At 32.9% G+C, this 14,497-nt stretch overlaps 2 protein-coding genes across 3 annotated transcripts; both read left to right on the top strand.

Annotated features, from left to right (window-relative positions):
• The first annotated feature begins 1,047 nt into the window (after positions 1-1,047).
• LOC123921148 (glycoprotein 3-alpha-L-fucosyltransferase A) lies at positions 1,048-9,156 on the top strand. Of its 2 annotated transcripts, none has more exons than XM_045973564.1 (7): positions 1,048-1,809; positions 2,547-2,707; positions 3,089-3,330; positions 4,544-4,648; positions 7,118-7,274; positions 7,364-7,591; positions 8,486-9,156. In XM_045973564.1, the coding sequence occupies exons 1-7, from the start codon at positions 1,417-1,419 to the stop codon at positions 8,739-8,741; spliced, it is 1,542 nt and encodes a 513-aa protein (XP_045829520.1). In that variant the 5' UTR covers positions 1,048-1,416; the 3' UTR covers positions 8,742-9,156. The 2 variants fall into 2 exon arrangements, with proteins under 2 accessions (XP_045829520.1, XP_045829519.1); XM_045973563.1 differs by having other exon boundaries at positions 4,541-4,648.
• A 666-nt stretch (positions 9,157-9,822) lies between these two features.
• On the top strand, positions 9,823-14,102 carry LOC123921147 (ferredoxin--nitrite reductase, chloroplastic). The gene is made up of 4 exons (XM_045973562.1): positions 9,823-10,927; positions 11,692-12,046; positions 12,461-12,752; positions 13,119-14,102. The coding sequence occupies exons 1-4, from the start codon at positions 10,561-10,563 to the stop codon at positions 13,857-13,859; spliced, it is 1,755 nt and encodes a 584-aa protein (XP_045829518.1). The 5' UTR covers positions 9,823-10,560; the 3' UTR covers positions 13,860-14,102.
• Positions 14,103-14,497: the final 395 nt, after the last annotated feature.

The following is a 14,497-nucleotide window of genomic DNA, read 5'->3' as shown; positions in this document are numbered from 1 at the left end:
CATTTTAATCTTCAGAGGTGTAATTCGTAGTCATATTTTGTTACTAATTTTATAGACTAAATTGATTGACAACAAAAAACATATTTGAGGACCAAATTAACTACCTAAAAATATATTTGAGGACCAAAATAACTAATAAAAAAGACACTTGTGAACCTAATTGCAATTTTGGTATATTCAAGGACAAATGTGAAAGTGAGATATGTTTTTTTTTTTTTTAACGTAAGTGAGATATACTTAAAAGGACCAAAGTAGTGGTTTGCCTGCATAATTTCAAAGTTAACATTTTCTGCAAAAAATTAACAAAAGGAACCAATGTGGCCAAAAGAGATATTTTTAAAGGACCAACGATGAACGTTTAATTATTAAGGGACCAATGTGAAACCAAATATTTTTAAGAGTTCAAAATACTAATTAAGCCTTAATTAATCGACGCATAAGCAAAACAAGGGATATTTTTGTCAAAATAATTGAACTAAATATAAGTTTTCCTTTTTATTCTACTAAATACTCAAAATCTTATCTTTATTTGAATTTTCCTTCGTTTTTTGCAATAAACATTTCTTTGTCATTCACTTTTACTCTATTTTCATTTCCTTTTATATAACGGAGAAATTGTAAATAATACATAAAAAAATACTTTCAAACAATTCATCATTTTATGAACTACTTAACCACTTGAACCGTGATTAGTTAATTTGTGTAAAAGTATTGATTTGCTTCAAATTAATTTTGGAAAATGTTAAATAGTGTATCCGGTGCACTAGTTAAACACACAAATAAGAAAATTTTGTCTTGAAACTCGTGCATTAAATATATTGAAAGTATAAAAAGTTAATTTTTTATTAATTATTTCTATTTTTGATATGCTTAACAAGTACATCAAATGCCGTGTTTAACATAACACATTAATTATTATGATTTTCATTAAGTATGCATTGCACAATAACTTGAAACCAAAGAAACGAAAAGACAGTGTAGATGTGGACCTGATAGCAACCCACCTCAAAAGCCCAAATATATAAATTGGACAAGATTATGTGAACCATCATTTTGTCCAAAAAAAAAAACTCCAAAGTTACACAAACATAAGCCCCTACAATTTCATCGTCATTTTGTTTTTGTTTCTTATTGGTTTCGGTCAGAATTTCAGCAAACCACTCCATAGACTTTGAATTTTCGAAAAATCTTTGCCCCATTGACGAATAAAGTGCAAATTTTGCATTCTTTATCGTCGACGGAGGCGCAACTTCAATCTTCAACCATCACCCTTTTTTCTTCTTCATGGAATCGTGTCTGTAACGGAACCCATTTCAACTACCTCCACAAGCTTTTTTTTTTCACTTTCAATCGAAGTTTCTGGGTAAGAAAAAAGTGGGAAATTGAGGAATTGAAAATTGGAAGTAGAATTAATTGATGGGTCTCGTTTGGAATCAACGAGGCTCGAGAACAGAGACAACAACAACAACAACAAAAACCCAAGAGGGTTTACCTGTTTCCGTTGGTGTTACTGTTCCAAAGAAGAAATGGTCGAATTTGATGCCTTTATTTGTGGCTCTTGTTGTAATTGCAGAGATCGCGTTTTTGGGTAGGTTAGATATGGCGAAGAATGCAGCTATGGTTGCTGACTTGTTCTATAGGTCTCGTGGGGTTGTTGAAAGTGATGATTTGGGGTTAGAGATGATTGGTGGTATTAGGAATCTGGAATCAGAGATAGAAAGCTGTGAGGAATGGTTGGAAAGGGAAGATGCTGTTACATATTCAAGAGACTTTGTTAAGGAACCTGTTTTTGTTTCTGGAGCTGATCAGGTTTATTTGATTCTGCTTAGTTTCTTCTTTCATGCTTTTTTTAAGATTAGTAGTTGATAGCTATTAATTTTTACTGTTTTAGATAATTTTTGCTGTGTTTTTTTTAATGCTCATATGTTATTTTTAGACCTTTTGGTTAATTTTTTAAGGGTAGTTAGTAGTTTATTCACAAGTTAGTTGATTAGCTTACCGTAACCAGTGGCGGAGCCATAAATTTATAAAGCCTGCAAACTCTCAGTTTTAAACAAAAATCTCAGTTTTGCACTGAAAAATCTCAGTTTTGAACAAAAAAATCTCAATTTTGCCCTAAACTAACCCCTAAAAATCTCAGGTTTGCCCTAAACAAACCCCTAAAATACCAAATTTTTTGACCAAAGCCTAGGCAAGTGCTCGTCATAATCCAGTTTGTAGTTTATTTCCCATCAGTGAGCTCTAGACTGACAGAGTTACAGTCATGGTTTATAATCTGCAAGTTTTGAACTTGTATTGTACACGAGCTGCTTTATCTGAAAAAAATGTTCTTTTTTGACAGCTAAAATATACATATTTTAATTTTCATGGTCAAGATTTATCATGGGTTTTTACTTTTCAGCAAAGTGCATTCAATCTATTTATGAATGAGATAGTATTAGCTTATCAATCTGTTTAGCAAAGTGCATTCGCATATGTTATCTTGTGATGATTGTTCTTATGAAGTCTTGTTGTCTGTCTAAAGTTATTAGTTCAATCAAATGCAGGAGTGGAACTCATGTTCAGTTGGATGTAAATTTGGGTTTACTGGGAACCAGAAACCTGATGCTGCATTTGGCTTAGCTCAACAACCTGGAGCTGCAAGTGTTCTGCGATCAATGGAATCGGCACAATACTATGCAGAGAACAATATTCACATGGCTCGACGGTGGGTAAGCACTGTCATAAAGTGTTAATTCATTAGATTAGATCATTTGTTTTGTATATGTTACTTAATATGTATGATGGTTTTGTACCGATCTATAGTTCCATGGAAATGTGTGGCGTAATGCAGAAATTTTTGTGGTTTAATGTTGTACAATGTTTTTATTCAGCTATATTTCCTCTCTTTTTTGACTGCATTTGAAACCACGTGTATGTTTTGTTGTAAGCGTTAATCTGTGCATAATGCTTATGTCTATGTTTTTAGTTTTCCTCAATTGAACTTTGTGCTTGTTCTTGGTTTTTCATTGAGAGCATTTCCTATTTCAAAATCTTTAGAAAAAGTGTCAACAAGTAAACTGATATTACTATGTCCTTGTCTAATTAGGAGGGGATATAACCTTGTAATGACAACCAGTCTATCGTCTGATGTTCCTGTTGGATATTTTTCATGGGCCGAATATGACATCATGGCACCGGTAAAGCCAAAAACTGAAAAAGCTCTTGCAGCTGCATTCATTTCGAACTGTGGTGCTCGAAATTTCCGGTTACAAGCTCTTGAAGCCCTTGAAAAAACAAACATCTCGATTGACTCTTATGGTGGTTGTCATAGGAACCGGGATGGACGAGGTAAGTTACAATAATTTTGATAAACTTTTATATTAATGTCTGATTTTGCTGTTTTCAAAATTGAAGTGGCATTATCCCTTTTGTTGTTGAGTTATCTTGTTTGAAATATGGAAGGAGAAAGTCATTGGATTGCAGATTTTAAACGTTGAAAGATTGTAATGTTGTTGCAAATGCTTCCTAGTTTTTTAGAATAAATTATCTATCTATAAAATGCTTTCTGACGAGTGTCATTGGACTTGGAAGAATGGTAGGAGCGCACATGACATGGCCAATTGCTTGTGCTGTGATATTGATATATAAATAGAAGTCGCAAACATTTGATCACTAGATCTTGGTTGGCATCCAGATCTCTGAACTGAGAGGCTCTAACAACTTTTTTAAACTTCAAAAACCTGTAAACTTAATGCTTAATTTTCTTAGATGGAGATTTGTAAAAAGTCGTAGTCTAAACTTTAACTCAGTTGGTGATTTGAGTAATACTGTATTATCAGTATGTTCCTTGCAATTTCTCTATTTTCCTGTTTTCTTGTTTCTCATTTTCTTCTTGGATTCTGCACCACTAGAAGAATTCCTATGGAATTGGATTCCTTGCGGTAACTATGTCACTTCTCGACCATCGGATCTAAATCAATGGTTGAAATGGTCTAGAATTGCTATAACGAATGCATAATTAAATCCACCTAGTCTCAAATCGATGATCGAGATTGATTACTGTACAAAGCTGCGTGACATAATTACTACAAGGAATCTGGATTTGACTTCCTATTAGTACAAAACAGCAAAAAAAAATTAGCGAAAGAAAAAACTTTAAGAAAAGAATAAAGGAGTTTGGAAGTAGTAGAAGTGTCCTTCCATCCACTTTCTTGAACTTTTTTGTTTGTATTGCTTTTTTAAAGAATTGGTGAGGTTGGTGGACTTCCCGTATTTAGGTAAGGAAAACGTACAATTATCATCGAAGATTGCTAATGGCGTTGGACACAAACAAACACAAAATATGCTAACAATTCAATATGAGAAGTTAACACACAATTGTTATTTTTATTATAAATGTGTAAAATCCTGTATGTAACCGACTTATGCATGTCGCATTAGTTAATTTGCAAGTCTTTTGAAATTATTCCCATTGTTTATGACAATTAACTTCCAAAGTTCCAATGAATATGTGATGTTATTGAATATTTTTAATATGATTATTTATTTTATTTTGTAGCAGTTGACAAAGTGGAAACCCTGACGCACTACAAATTTAGCTTAGCATTTGAAAATTCTAACGAGGAGGATTATGTAACTGAAAAGTTCTTCCAATCACTTGTTGCTGGTATGGACTATATTAATTATCTGCCTTCACCTCACTTCACTTACTTTCATTTACTAGATATAGTAGCTTTACCGTTGGGCTTACTCGGCCATGTCCAAGAGGTGTCAGCTTAGTGGTAAAAACTTGTTTTTTAACCTAAGGAATATGGTTCAAATCCCAACCGGGGGGCTATTAGTGCTACCGTTATTAATAATAGTTTCTCCTTCTCCAAATTTTATTTTTTATTTTTAAAAATTTGAAAAAGTTTATTTAGAGTTGAAGCTCGATTTTGGATAACTTGAACAATAAAGTTAAGGGTAATAAATTGTTCACACTTAAATTCATAGTTCTTTTTATAATTGCAGGATAAAGTAGACATTATGATATAGTTATAATTAATCAGTTTCTATTGGCAATGCCTGCATTGATACTCTGCATCTGTGAAGGGTAGTAAACGATACTATTGGTACAAATTGAAGCAATTATAACGCAAATGAAGTAATTAGTGACAATAATCTCTGTCAAATAACCGATTATCCCAAAACCTTAAGCTGTTAGGATAGAGCCACATCAATGATTTTATATTATTTCTAACACGCCCCCTCACGCAAGAGCCCACTTGGGCTTGAAGCGTGGATAATTCATAGGTGTTGCGTTAAAAACACACTTAGAGCAAGTGTACTCTAGCGCAAAAGTAGTATAAAAGATTATCGTATCCACAGGGATTAATTAACAATTACCAAACTATTTAAGATTATTTATTATTTAGACTAATCGATGATTTCATTTGTTTTTGGTAACTAAATAAGTAAATAGAAAATACGAACGAACACAAACAAAAGTAAAAGTTGTGATTCAAAATAGAGAGGCCTAGGGTCATGGTTTCACTCGCAATCATTGATTCCCTATGTCTAGTTCCACTTGAATTCTTTTATTTTAACTCAATTACCAATCCCTTTACTAAAACTATTAACCCGTTTGGTCATTCGTGATTAATATTCTTTTCCCTAAATTAACCCCTTGTTTGGTCATGCAAAGAGTTGAAATTTAAGAAAAGCATAAAGCACAAAAAGGTTGAATGATTGGAAGACTAAGATTAAGGTTTGGTCATGCAATAATCTAAGTCTCATTTATCCTATAGGTCCACCAATTAACTGCAATACGGTCGCTGATCAATCAATTGATTATAAACATTCATAGGTTGATCATTCCTAATCATGTGATAAAATCAATAGGATAAAATTAATTGAACTAAAAATAGAAATTCAAACAAGAAACTAGAACATAAAACTAAGACATAGTATAAGGAATTTCAATTACAAGATCTACCATAAACCCTAGAAGAGTATTTAGCTACATATAATCATGAAGAACACTGAAAGATTCATGAAATTAAGAGAAGAGGATAACCCAAAAATACTTCAATTGTTGTTGGTATTCACCTCTATGTTCTTCAATCTCTGCCTCTCCAAAATTGTCTTCTCTGTACAACGTCCTCTGTACAGCCCCCCCAAACTGTGTTTGAGCAGCCCTATTTATAGTCACTCAATTGCCGCCTCATATTGTTCCTTAAGAGCTCAAAATTCCCTTTTCCTTAATCTGTAAGATCTCTCTCCTACTTCACCGCCTCAGCTACTTGCATTTGAGTTGTCAGATATTTTCAACTTGCAATCCCTTTTGTGTTGTGATGTTAACCTACCTTGCCACTTGATTTCAAGCTTCAGCTTTTTCTTAAATTATCTCCAATGTGTATATGCCTTCTTCTTTCAATTGGGCCAGCGTGAGATTCCACACGTGGGCTTGCATAATTAGACACAAAATGGTAAGTATATAATAATAATAATAATAATAATAATAATAATAATAATAATAATAATAATAATAATAATAATAATAATACAGTAGTAATAATAAATAGTATAATGTATATAATATTTATTTTAAGTGATTCAAAAAGTGGATTTGCATCTTTTTAGCTTTTCTTCTCTTTTGTATATAATATAATACAAATCAAGTGAGTAATCTATATAATAATAAGTAACTATTCTAAAATACCACAAAAAGTATCTACATATAATACACTAAATTGGAGTTTATCAATAGGCCCACCTACCATATGCTTAAATTTCCACTTTTTAATTAGAAAGTGAGGGGGAGTGGGGATCGAACTCTAGACCACTTAGTCATAGAGGCTCTGATACCATATTAAATAACCGATTATCCCAAAAGCTTAAGCTGTTAGGATAGAGCCACATCAATGGTTTTATATCATTTCTAACAATCTCATAAAAGATAAAATTTCCTCTAATATGTGATAAATAAATGATATTATGTTAATATACCACTGAGTCATTCGAGAAAAGCGCATTTCCATGTATACTTCCCGAAATTTTTTATAATGGGTTTTGTATAGCAAAAAGTTTCACACTTCAAAAATATCAACAATACCAACTTACAAAGCTTCTTCTGTAAATTAATCACTTATTGTAGGAACTATCCCTGTGGTTGTCGGTCCTCCAAATATTCAAGATTTTGCTCCTTATCCTGGTTCTGTTTTACATATTAAAGAACTACAAGATGTTGAGTCTGTTGCCAAGACCATGAGATACCTAGCAGAAAACCCTGAAGCATATAATCAATCATTGAGGTAAAATTATACGATGTAAACAAAGAAGTTTCTTGAGTTATCCTTGTATTTCATGAATATCGATGCATCCTGAGTTTACTTATTAATAGGTGGAAGTATGAGGGGCCATCTGATTCCTTCAAGGCCCTTGTGGATATGGCAGCTGTACATTCATCTTGCCGCCTTTGCATTCACTTGGCCACAAAGAGTAGAGAGAAGGAAGAAAAGAGTCCAGACTTCAAGAAACGCCCTTGCAAATGCACTAGAGGGTCAAAAACTGTATATCATATCTATGTGAGAGAAAGAGGAACATTTGAGATGGAGTCCATTTACTTGAGGTACACTTCTTGATTTGATTCATAAATTTGTCTTCAGGCTATAATCCAAAGTAAATTATAATCAAGTGCGTTTGATCTGCTAAAAAAACAGACAACTTTTGTTGTACCCTGTTTGATTTAGAAATTGGCTATGGGACTCGACAAAATAGGTAGTAAAGGACAAGACAAAAACAAGAATTTTGTCCATAGTATACAACTATAAAAAATACAAAAATACCCATTTTAATTTCAAATATAAAAAATATTATCTCTTTATCTCTCTGATACAGCTTTGTCTTGTCCTATGCTATCTTGTTTTGTCATGCACTATTCTGTCCAGTATTTACTATTTTACGAATCAAACGCATGTTAAACTTGATTGCATCTCTTGGTTGCTTTGGCAATCATATGCCTAGGAAAAAAGTAATATCATATGATTGTGTTTTGGTCAGAAGACTTCAGAGACAGTCCAAACTGAAAAAACAACAGCCATAATCCATATCTACATAAACAGTATATTTATGCACTTATTGCATAAATGCTTATCATATAAGTGCTTATGTATAATCTATTTCTATAACAAAAGATAAAATAAAGTCAAACTATTTTTGTATAATTTATAGGCTGATTTCATAAGCTATCCTGATGAGCTTATGGAAATAAGCTGAAAATAACTTATGAACATGTCACTTTGCTGTTCAAAAAATAAATAAATTTATGAACATGTCATAAGCTATTTCCACAAGATCTCACAAATAGTGCCTCACAAATGTTTATGTCATTAGATAAGTTCAAATAAGTCCATCCAAGCATGCCCTAAATTCATTAGGTCTCTTAGTTTAGCTTATTCCATCTTTATTAAGAATGTCATGAGATAACATAATGATAACTTATTATTTTGTTACAAATTGGCAGATCTAGCAATTTAACTATGGAGGCCTTCAAGTCTGCTGTTCTTAAGAAGTTCACGTCCCTAAATCATGTTCCTGTATGGAAGCCTGAAAGACCTGAAATGCTAAAAGGTGGCGATGAATTAAAAATTTACAAAATATACCCTGTCGGCTTGACACAGAGACAAGCTCTTTATACCTTCCGCTTCGATGGGGATGCTGATTTCAGAGGTCACTTGGAAAGCAATCCTTGCGCAAAATTCGAAGTCGTTTTTGTGTAGCATGTAATGATAAACTCCCTGCAATTTACATGATCATGTAGCAATAGCAATAGCACTTTCACTTAACTGAGGGGTGAAGTTTTAGGAATGAGTGTGGTAATGGAATTGGCATGGCTTTATAGTGCCTAATCCACTTTGGCCAACTCATTGAGGATTTACATTCAGAAAATATATACCACTTCAACAATATTTAAACCCCTTTTTTGTTAGTGAATTGAAAATCCATATTTAATGCCGAGTGATTATATCTAGATACAGTTATAAGATGAACATCAAGATAGTGTTTGTATACTGTGGGTGAATATTTTAGTTAAACATCCAAATTTTCACCCAAGAATACATGTTTCGTTTGAATGCAGGATGAAAATGAATGCAAAGAGAAAAATATAACTCATTAGTAGTACTTGATTATGCATACTGATTAGTGATTGATTATGCATTAGTAATACTACCTTGGTCCTAAATGTAAGAAAAGTTTGGTCGACAAAAATTAATGTACATAGTTCAAAATTTAGATCAGATATATTAATTTTTTCTTATATTAGGGATATTAGATAGTAACGGATTAGTAAGTGAAGTCTCCTATTTTTTTTCCTCACAGAAATACAAGTTGTTTAATTAAGACATTGAGTTCAAGTGGTTAATGAGCTCTCTCTAGGATAAATTAGTCAGTAGAACCTGAATTTGAATCCTAATAAAAATAATTATTGACCAGATTTTACTTATCTCGTGACCGAATTTTAGATTATTGGGTCCCTTCGTCCAATTCCCAAAGGGTTAATAAAAAAAATACAGTTTTTTTTTTTTTTCCTTTTACAATACCCGTTCACCGTTTGATTCAGCTTAGGGTGATAAAACCTGATTTGACTCTTGGAAACCTCATAAGGTTTATTATGTGGTTATACATGAGCTTGTCTAATCCACTTGGGGCATTTCCTATGGCTATCTATGTGTGGTTTGGTTTCCCTTTTGATTTCTGCGGCGACTTGTTGTAATTAAATATCCATAAGATGCCAAAATTGAACAATCCCCACAAGCTAATAATTTATTCATAATTTTTTATTGAAGATATTTTTGTGACAGAGATTGAGTCATTCATACATAATGCTTCGGGTGGTGGTCTCTTCTCTTTGGTAATAGTTTATATTTTTAGTGTTTCTTTGGTAATAGTTTAATTTTATGTTGGCTTATTTTTCTTTGAAATTACACGCATGCATTTTGACACAAAAGCTTGCATTTTCATTTGTATTAATAAAATATTTCCGCGTGAACATAACTCAATCTTAATATATTATTCATTTTAAAATGTGAAATAATAACTATTAAACTACTTTAACCATTATTTTTTCTCATATTGATAAAGAATTAACTTATATTCTAAAAGACGTAGATCAACTCTTGTTGATTTGAGAACCTCGTTAATGAGTGATCTGTAAGTATTTCTGCATTTTCTATACTTTGAATTCTGTACGAACTTAGGTGAACATTCTGATCTAACTTACCGATGAACTTTTTAGTACAAGATAAAAATAGAAAGAAATAAAAAATGTATATAGTATGCTGAATGTAACCAACCTTTGATTTTGACACCACATGTGCATTTTACAAATAGTTTATAGGACAAGTAAGGATAATACTCTTCAATTACTACAAATTATTAAGATGACCCTTAGCTCCAACCAAAGGACGATGAAGGAGTTAAGAAAGAACCTCTTGCTTACTCGTAAGGTCCCAACTTCACTCTTCTCCTCTCAATCTCATCCTACAAAAATGTCTCACAAACTCATCCTCAACACAAACTCTCTTTTCATTCCTTCCAATGTCTTCTTCATTCTCTATTCGTTTTCTCACCCCTCCATCAATCTCTCACCACAACAAAACATGGCTATTATCTGCTGCAACTCCATCAATTGCTCCTGTTTCAACACAAGTTGATGCATCAAGGTTGGAGCCTAGAGTTGAAGAAAAAGATGGTTATTGGATTTTGAAGGAAGAACATAGAGGAGGTATTAATCCTCAAGAAAAAGTTAAGATTCAGAAAGAACCCATGAAGCTTTTCATGGAAGGTGGGATTCATGATTTGGCTAATATGTCTCTTGAAGAAATTGAAAGCTCTAAACTTACTAAAGATGATATTGATGTTAGACTTAAATGGCTTGGTCTTTTTCATAGGAGAAAGCATCAATGTAAGTTTTCACTTTCTTTTTACAGTTTTCTCTAACTTTATTTACACTTCAAAGTTCAATCATACTATGTTTTTGTCAAGAAAGTACATACACTACTTGGATTAGTCATGTCCCGATGTCGGACACGCGTCAGTGTGCAACACATGACACTGACACTTACGATTACATTAAATTATGTCAATTTTGAAAATTATTATAGGTGTCGATGTGTCGGTGTCTGCGTCGTGTCCGGTATCCGTATCTTTTTCCGTGCTTCATAGGGTTTTGTTCATTAGTTTTGTTAACTTAAATATTCTCTTTCATTTTTAGAGTAAAACATAATTTTTGTTTCCAAAGTTGTAGTGTGCATAGTCCAAAAGTTAAGAAGTTGAAAAAATTATTCATGAAATTTTAATTCATTGACCATTTTAGTCTCATCATGTTACCCTCATACTAGGAATAAAATTAGTTTACACTGACCATACATGTTACATTTTCTCTATAACTAAATAACAAACAATTTAGAACTTTATGAATTTTTGTTTTATTTAGAGACCAAAATTTGCCTACATAATTTGGATCAGTTTATTGCATGTTTGGATTGACGCGGAGTTTGACAAAATCAGTGCAGCACCGTGATTGTGTTAAAGCTTCTAAGTGTAGTTTTTACCAAAATTATAGTAGCACACCATGATTATGCAAACTCATCGTTAATTCAAACATGCACTTAGAAATTCAGTGTTAATATATGAGAATAAAAAACTCAGTTGCTTTGTGAAAACCAGATGGAAGATTTATGATGAGACTGAAACTTCCAAACGGGGTAACAACAAGTGCACAAACACGTTACTTGGCGAGCGTGATCAGAAAGTACGGCAAAGATGGATGCGCTGATGTGACAACGAGGCAGAATTGGCAAATTCGAGGTGTAACGTTACCTGATGTTCCAGAAATTCTTAAGGGACTTGCAGAGGTTGGGTTAACAAGCCTGCAGAGTGGAATGGACAATGTGAGAAACCCTGTTGGTAACCCTCTTGCTGGTATTGACCCTGATGAGATTGTTGATACAAGACCTTACACCAATTTGTTATCTCAATTCATCACTGCTAATTCACTTGGTAACCCAACAATTACAAACTTGTAAGTCTACACTTATCATCTTAATATTTCATTCATAATGTCAGATGATCTGACTATAGTTAATTAGGGAAATCAAGCAGTTATGTAGTTAGAAAGTTTGAGTCGTTAGAAGAACATTATTTGACTCATTTTAAGTTTGATAAGTCAATTTTTTATGTGTTAGTAATAGTAGTAGTAGTAATTGATTACCGCTAAAGTATACTTGCATTGCAAGCAATAGACTTTCATGTGTGAGATGAGAAATAAAATGGTACCCCCTCCAGTCCTTAATATAAGAAACAAATAACTTTTTAGGTTCATTGAAAAACTAATGTATCTGGTCCAGAGGGAGTAGTTCATTACTGCTAAGTATACTTGCATTGCAAGCATTAGTAACCGTGCATATCCGCTAAATCCTTTTGGTAAAATGCGCAGGCCAAGGAAGTGGAATGTGTGTGTGATAGGTTCCCATGATCTTTTCGAGCATCCTCATATTAACGATCTTGCTTACATGCCTGCAAAAAATAAGGAAGGTCGATTTGGATTCAACTTATTGGTGGGTGGTTTCTTTAGTCCCAAGCGATGTGCAGAAGCAGTTCCACTTGATGCATGGGTTTCTGCAGATGATGTTATCCCACTTTGTAAAGCTGTTCTTGAAACCTATAGAGACCTCGGCACCAGAGGGAATAGACAGAAAACCAGAATGATGTGGTTGATTGATGAATTAGTAAGTTACCACTTTTTCTAATGAGATGATTTAATCATTGACACAATCCTTTCTTTCATAAATTATAATCAATCCATTTTACGACACTCTTTGAAGGGATTTGAACTTCGTCCCTTGCGATTATGTAATAGATGAAATGTTTGGATTCCTTCAAATTGTAGGCTTCCGGCATTTTGATTCATGAAATTAAGGAATTTTCAAATTATATATGAAATTGAAAATTTTCAATAACATTAGTTATTCCGGATCAATCAATTTAGTCTCTAAAAATGTCACTAATGTGATCGATAATTTTCAATTGTCACTAGTAAGAGAACTATTCAATTCTACCTTGGCTTATATGTGATAAATGTTTGAGAAATGCAGGGCATAGAAGTATTCAGGTCAGAGGTGGAAAAAAGAATGCCAACAAAGAAGCTAGAGAGAGCATCAAAAGAAGAACTTGTTCAAAAGCAATGGGAAAGAAGAGATATCTTAGGTGTTCATCCACAAAAACAAGAAGGTTTATGCTATGTAGGAATCCACATTCCAGTCGGTCGAATCCAAGCAGACGAAATGGACGAGCTAGCTCGTTTGGCAGACGAATATGGCACCGGCGAACTAAGGCTAACCGTAGAACAAAACATAATAATTCCAAATGTCGAAAACTCAAAACTTGATGCATTACTTAATGAACCTCTCTTGAAACAAAAATTCTTACCTGAACCATCAATCCTAATGAAAACACTTGTAGCATGCACTGGTAACCAATTTTGTGGACAAGCAATAATTGAGACAAAAGCAAGGGCTTTGAAAGTAACCGAAGAAGTCGACAGATACGTGGCGGTTACTAAACCGGTTAGAATGCATTGGACTGGTTGTCCTAACACATGTGGTCAGGTTCAGGTTGCTGATATTGGTTTTATGGGTTGCATGGCTAGGGATGAAAATGGTAAACCTACTGAAGGTGTTGATATTTTTCTTGGCGGAAGAATTGGAAGTGATTCTCATTTAGCTGAAGTGTATAAGAAAAGTGTCCCTTGTAAGGATTTGGTGCCTATTGTAGCTGATATATTGGTTAAATATTTTGGGGGTGTCCCAAGGAATAGAGAAGAAGGGGATGATTAAAGTATATATAAGCACTTGGTGATTTTTATTGTATTAACACAAAATTATTAGTGCCATATCCAAATATAAAACCATAAGACTAGTTTCATTACTAGTTTATAAGTTACACTGATTTTTTTTTGAAACATAAATGCTTGTTATGTTTCTTACTAGTAGTTTCTTCGTCAAGAAAGAATGTCACTTAGCTTCTTACCATATGACATCTGCAATATAATAAATTTTACTTTCTCCGTTTCTTTTTAAGTGTCGTTTTAGGGAGGAAAAAAAATTGTTTCTATTTGTCAATTATATATACTTTTATTCTCTCAATAACTCATGATTCTCATTTTCCATAAAATTAATGGAAAAAATTCATTCTTTCTCAATAACTACATTCCTTTTTCAAAATGAGGGTAATCCACTATCTTGATTTTGCAGCTTTATACTAGAACGACACGTAAAAAGTAACAAATGAATTACTTGATTTTATTTCAGGTAAAATTTAATCATGTAATAATTGTCACAAGTCATAAAATCACCTTATTTTTTTATTGGAAATGAAGGAAATAAGTTTGTTCTATGTAGCTTTTTTTTTGGGTACAAATATTCTATGTAGCTTTTATATACTTATTAAACTAAAATAGATAGACACTTTTATG

This window comes from Trifolium pratense, linkage group LG4 (assembly GCF_020283565.1).
Source record: "Trifolium pratense cultivar HEN17-A07 linkage group LG4, ARS_RC_1.1, whole genome shotgun sequence".
In the NCBI taxonomy this organism is placed as follows: Eukaryota; Viridiplantae; Streptophyta; class Magnoliopsida; order Fabales; family Fabaceae; genus Trifolium; species Trifolium pratense.
The sequence above is the reverse complement of the archived record's forward strand: the minus strand, read 5'-3'. Positions and strand labels throughout refer to the sequence as shown.

Excerpts from the sequence above, each read along its gene's own strand:
- LOC123921147 (XM_045973562.1), top strand. The coding sequence starts at position 10,561 with ATGTCTTCTTCATTCTCTATTCGTTTTCTCACCCCTCCATCAATCTCT. Across the intron at positions 10,928-11,691 it reads TCATAGGAGAAAGCATCAAT|ATGGAAGATTTATGATGAGA; the intron begins GTAAGTTTTCAC and ends TGTGAAAACCAG. Across the intron at positions 12,753-13,118 it reads TGTGGTTGATTGATGAATTA|GGCATAGAAGTATTCAGGTC; the intron begins GTAAGTTACCAC and ends TGAGAAATGCAG.
- LOC123921148 (XM_045973563.1), top strand. The coding sequence starts at position 1,417 with ATGGGTCTCGTTTGGAATCAACGAGGCTCGAGAACAGAGACAACAACA. Across the intron at positions 3,331-4,540 it reads TAGGAACCGGGATGGACGAG|CAGTTGACAAAGTGGAAACC; the intron begins GTAAGTTACAAT and ends TTTATTTTGTAG. Across the intron at positions 4,649-7,117 it reads CTTCCAATCACTTGTTGCTG|GAACTATCCCTGTGGTTGTC; the intron begins GTATGGACTATA and ends CACTTATTGTAG.